The sequence below is a fragment of the Pan troglodytes genome, chromosome 13 (genome assembly GCF_028858775.2).
Source record: "Pan troglodytes isolate AG18354 chromosome 13, NHGRI_mPanTro3-v2.0_pri, whole genome shotgun sequence".
NCBI classification, from domain to species: domain Eukaryota; kingdom Metazoa; phylum Chordata; class Mammalia; order Primates; family Hominidae; genus Pan; species Pan troglodytes.
In genome coordinates, this window is record NC_072411.2 from 142,296,264 (window position 1) to 142,302,263 (window position 6,000).

Here is a 6,000-nt window from a genome sequence, read left to right on the forward strand (position 1 = left end):
CCAAGGTGGTTTATTCAGAAGATGCAAGGCTAATCTGGTATTTGAAAATCAACCAATGTAATACACCTTACCAGCAGGTGAAAGAAGACAAAATCTATGACCAGATTGCCTGATGCAGTTTTCTGCATCACTTGACAAAATTAAATACTCATTTATGATAAAAACAAAAACTGCTCTCAGCAAATAAGGACTAAAGGGGAGCTGCTTCAGCTTGATAAAGCACATGCATGAAAACTCTGCATCATTGTACTTAATCATGAAAGACTGAATGTTTGCCTTCTAAGGAGGAAACAAGGCAAGGATATCTGCTCTGCCCACTCTTATTCAACAGAGCACTGGAAGTTCTAGTAATAGGCCATGCAGTATGGCAAAAAATAAAAAATGAAATTCATACAGATCAGAAAGGAAGAAATAAAACTGTCTATTTTTAGTTGACATGACTGTTCACATAGAAAACCCAAAGGAATCTACAAAAAAACTCCTGAAACTAATGAGTGAGCGCAGCAAGTTTGCAGGCTGCAATGTCAACATATGAAAATCAACTGCATCCTATGTACTAACAACAAACAGAAGGAAACGGAAATAAAAGATGGAATACCATTTACAGTTGCTTCAAAGAAAATATAATATTTAGGTCTAAATCCAGCAAAACACACACAGAGTCTGCATATTAAAAAGTACAAAACACTGATTTAAAGAATGAAGACCTCAATAATTGGAGGGGTTTACTATGTTCATGGATTGAAAGACTCAACAGAGTAATGAAGTCAGTTCTTCCCAAATTGATTTTTAGGTTTGATGGAATTTCTAGCAAAATCTCAGCGAGGTTCTCTTGTAGACATTGACAGGCTTACTATAAAATTTATATAAAAATATAAAGGCTGTACAATAGCCACAATAATTTTGAAGCAGAAGAATAAAGTGGGAGGAGTCACTCTTCCAGTGTTAAGATTTACTACATAATCATATAAATCAAGACTGTGTGGTATGGATGGAGGGTGTGATATTGATAGATACGTAGATCAATTTAACAGAACAGAGGATCCAGAAATAAGCCAGCACAAATATTCTCAACTGACACAGTAGTGCACCACACAATGACATTTGGTGAATGATGAACTGAACGGCACATAAGATGGTGGTCCCATAAGATTATGACATTATATTTTGACTTACCTTATCTGTGTTTAGATGCATAAATTATGGATGAGCACAGTGGCTCACACCTGCTGGGACAGGTGGGACAGGGTTTCACCCAGCATAATGTATTATGTGTATATAATACATAATACAGTATATGCATTATCCCAGTATATGTATTATCCCAGTATGAATGTATTATGCATTGTGTATTATACAGTATAAATGTATTATTTATTATGAATATTGGATAGCAATGAGAATGCATGAATTATTGTTACATGCAAAAACATCAAGGATTCACTCAAGCAGCACGGTGAATGAAAGAAGCTGAACATAACAGGGCACATACTTTATGTGTAAGCCCCTCAGAAACACCAATGCTAGCATCTGGTTTTGGAAGTCAGGACAGTGCTTTTTGTGGAGGAGGGTTAATGACTGGGAGAGGGCGTGAAGGCAGCTTCTAGTTCTTGATCTGGGAGCTGGTTCCATGAGCACAGTCCTTTTGTGAAAACATATGCAGACGAAGGCTTGTTACGTGTGCACAGTTGTGTAGGTTTGTTAAATTTCACTTAGTTCTGTAGGTTTGTTAAATTTAACTTAAAAATTAATTTAGAGCACAAAGTGCCATATACAATGTTGTTTCATCACTACAGATTTTACTCTAGGACATTTAGTTGTCTTAGTGTGAAGTTTGACCCAAGCCCAAGGCCTTTTTCAAGGCGTCCTTAAATTCCTTGTTCCTCAGGCAGTAAATCAAAGGGTTAATTATTGGCGTGACAACAGTGTACACGGCAGAGATGAGCTTGTTGGAGCTCCGGGAATCAATGGCTTGGGGCCGGACATACATGAAAAGCAAGGCTGTATAGAAGACGGTGACCACGGTGAGGTGAGAGGCGCAGGTAGAGAAGGCTCTCCAGCAGCCGGTGGCCGAGGGGATGCGCAGGACAGCCAGGGTGATGTGCCAATATGACAGCACGGTGGCCAGGAGCGGAAACACCAGGATGATGAAGGCCAGGATGAAATCCACCAGCTCTGCAGTGGAGAAGTCCGTGCAGGCCAGCTTGAGGATGGGGGAAATGTCACAGAAGAAGTGGTTCAAGACGTTGGAGCCGCAGAACGTGACACTGGAGATAAAACAGACCTTGATTATGGAGATGGTGAAGCCACTCACAAAGGAGAAGCCCACCAGCTGGAGGCACAGCCCCGGGGTCACAAGGACGTGGTAGCGCAGCGGGTGGCAGATGGCCACGTAGCGGTCGTAGGCCATGGAGGCCAGAAGCACACACTCGGTGCACACCAGGGAGCTGAAGAAGTAGAGCTGCGTCATGCACCCGACGAAAGAGATGCGTTTCTGCTGGAGGAGGAAGCCCTCCAGCATCTTGGGGGTGATGTCAGACACGTACCAGATCTCCAGGAAAGACATGGAGCTCAGAAAGTAGTACATGGGCCTGTGGAGGGAGGTGCTGCTCCAGACGGTGAGGATGATGGCCAGGTTCTCCACCAGGACAAAGAGGTAGGTGAGCAGGAAGAGGAGGAAGAGCAGGTACTGCAGCCCCGGGGCCGTGGGGAGGCCCACCAGGATGAAGGTGCTGACCTTGGTGACATTCTCCCCACTCATGCCTCTGTGCTTGGGAGCTGCAGGCCTACAAAACATCAAAGAGCAAGAGGAAAGGGCTGCAGGGCAGCTGGGGCAGAGGGAGAGTGGAGCTGGACCTGGATAGGGAGTTTTGGTGTAAAGAGAGGCCACGTGGCTCCCCAGAGCACCAGGAGAGAGCAGTGATCTGCTCATCTTCTGAATTTTAAAGTAGAAAACTTCTGTGTGCTTGCATTTACATATAACCATGAAGTAGGAATGAGGAAGAGAGTATATGCTGAGGAACAGAGCCGGGCAGCTCCAGGGTGGGCAAAACCCAAAGCTCTGAGTCCAGGGGCACTACCAGTCCACACGTGCTCGGGGCAGCTCTCAAGATCCAAGTGGGCATGGACACAGAGCTGGCCCTCCTTAGGGTCCTTCATCTGAGGGTTCCTGCAAATCAGGGCAGCAGCCTCGGCATGAGGTGAGGGGCTATCAGCCTACCAGGGCAGAACCCCAAACTGGGCTAACCAGCCAGAGGAATGCAGGGAGGGCTCCCAGGAAAGGGCTGCCTGGCTCTCGGGGACCTGGTCCACAGGTGGGGGAGAGAGAGGGTAGCCGCAGCCCCTTGCCCCACAGGGCATCTGGTGGTTCTTTTCATTGGCAGTCTAGGTGGGTTGAATGGCAGACTTCCACCAGCTCACAGCTGGGGAGGGTGACCCCAGGTTTCTGGCCCAGGATGCTAAAAATTGATGAGAAGACTAGGAGAGGGCCAGGTGGGTGCCGAATAATCTGGAGTCTGTGCTGGGGAGGTGTGGTGCACGGCACTTACTGGAGAGCCTCATGGTGACGTGTAGGGGGTTGGCTAGACAAGTCGAGTTCATGGAAGAGTTGCAGGCTGAAAAACAAACTTCTAGAAGGGAATTGCCCAGGGACAGGTTTACACTTGGAAAGGCACCTGTACTCCTGCCGTCTAGGGTGAGCATTCTGTGGGAACCCAAGATCATCCACTGGGGCGGCATGGCCATTCCCTGCCTTAAAATGCCAGCGTGCAGTTCAGAGTTTAGGATCAATTTCACAAGCATTTACTACTCACTCCAGTCACCGCCTACTGTCTCCCCAAAACAAAAGCAATAAGAACCCCTGCCATTAAAGGGGTCTCAAGCTGTGAGTCTGAATGTAGCCTCTCTAGACACCATCCAGGATGGTGACTGTGTCCTCTTCCCAGCTGAGTGGCCACAGGGGGCTTTAAAGTCCACAAGGAGGAAAGTTGGGGTCCACAGGAGCTCCTTGGAAGGCCAGCAGCCCCCACCTGTTGACTGGGTTTGCTGGGGAGAGCTGGCGGTGGGGGTAGCGAGCTTTGGTTCTTGTGCTTTTAACCCAGAACAGTAGAGGCACCTATAGATTTCTCTTGATTATTTGGATAGTGGTAACTGATCATTAATGAGTTGGCTAGTTAATACCGGATTGATTCATTAAATTGAAACTGTGTTACTTTACAAATTCAGGGCCCTTTACAGCACACTCTCTCCATCCCCTGAACTTGTTAGACAATGGCTGCATTTTCTTTTAAATAAACTTTTTATTTTGGAATAATTTTAGATTTACAGAAAAGTTACGAAGAGAGTGCAGAGAGCTCTGGGAGACCCTCCATTCAGCTTCCTCCAAGGTTAACTTCCTACATGAAGAGGGCATATTTGTCACAGTAAGGGATTGACATTGGTATTACTGTGGACTAAACTCCAGACTTTGGCTTTCATCTTTTTTTCCCTCGAGTGCCCGTTTCTGTTCCAGGGTACCCCATCGCTGCGGGCATGGCTGCCTTTTTAACTTGGCTGTACCTCCCTGGTTTCTGTGGACAGACTGAAAGTCCAAGCGGACGCTGCCGAGGGAGGCTGGCATCCTTTCATCGTAAACAAGGTTCTCCAATATGTTACAAAGACTGTTTTTGCCCAGTCACAAATTCAAACCTAGGTCTCCAATCTGAGAGAGGAAAGTGAAGCTTTCCATACCACAGAACGGATGTATTTTGGGGTGGTCCGTGAGACGGGTACTGCAGTAGCTCCTCCCGGCTGCACGTACCATCAGCCTGCAGCCATTTACTCTGATGCCTTCCCTGGTGCCTGACAGAGCCACCCAGAACCAGTCCTCGTCAATGATGAGTGAGCAAATGCTGTCTGCCCCATTCAGCCACCTGAGGCTGCTGGCTAATTCTGGGTGTGATGTTAGATATCAGGGCATAACCCAATGCCTATGAATATGTACCCAGCACAGTACTCAAAAATGCAAGGGCCATTTATGGAGCATCCATGAGCCATCCTGCTTGGTGCTGGCCGTGAGACTGCAGAGGGGAGTCCCTGCTCCAGACTGTATGTGGGGGGCATGTGGAGTGGGGAGTGTCAATCACACACATAAAAGAAGAGCTCTCTCCCCATGCAAGGAATACAACGTACCCTAAAATCACAGCGAAAGGAGCCCATCGGCAACATGGAAAGTGCTGGATCCTACCTGGGGTGTCTGGAAGCCTCACTGCAAACGTCTGCAGCTGCCTGCAGGAGTGAAGAGTGGCTTCTGCCTGTGTCCAGCAACTCCTAGTCTGGCCACAGTGACCAGACAAGCCTTGAACATGCTCTTGAGAAGTGGGCTGCCTGAGGCACTGGGGAGAAACCACTGTGGCTTTTTCTGATGAGCATAGGGACTCCAGGGTCCAATTATCCCCCTGATGATGGAAAGGCCCACACTGCCAATTAGGTGAGCCTGTGCCTCTGGGGCCAGGCTGGCCCCTGCCTGGCTGAGGGCACCCAAGCAGAGGCTGTTGAGCCCGCTCCTGGCTCCCTGTTTGGGCCCTTCGCCCTCCTCAGTGGCTATCTATCTCCCACACTCCCTACTGGAGGAGCTGCTGTCCATGGGCCACCCTTGTTCCTGCACAGCCCGCACCCTCTGAGGGAAGAATTTGTCCCACCTGACCTCTGTTTCCTCTCTGGTCCAATTTTTCCGACCTCCCCTGTTCTCTCCACTCTAATTCCATGGCCCCAGGTGCTCCTCAGATAGGCTGGCTCCTGCCACCCCGCTTGGGGCTTTGGGACTCACTGTGCCCTCTGGAATGTTCTCCTTCCGCATCAGCCCGCCCCCTCCCTCACTTCCTACAATCCCACACCCAGCCAGGACATTCCTTTTTCCTCCCCTGCCAGATGAGGAAAGGGAGAAACCCTCTCTGGCCTCTCCCAGCTGCCAGGGGAGAAACCCTGTCTGGCCTCTCCCAGCTTCTGGGGGCTCCTGGCTTC

General features: G+C 48.6%; 1 protein-coding gene across 1 annotated transcript; it reads right to left on the reverse strand.

Moving 5' to 3' along the window:
* Positions 1 to 1,822: 1,822 nt before the first annotated feature.
* LOC470698 (olfactory receptor 6B2) lies at positions 1,823 to 5,724 on the reverse strand. The gene has a single exon (XM_016949562.4). The coding sequence runs from the start codon at positions 2,984 to 2,986 to the stop codon at positions 1,823 to 1,825; it is 1,164 nt and encodes a 387-aa protein (XP_016805051.3). The 5' UTR covers positions 2,987 to 5,724.
* Positions 5,725 to 6,000: the final 276 nt, after the last annotated feature.

What these genes read in the sequence shown, in the direction of transcription:
- LOC470698 (XM_016949562.4), bottom strand. Translation starts at nt 2,986, where the DNA reads ATGGTTATATGTAAATGCAAGCACACAGAAGTTTTCTACTTTAAAATT.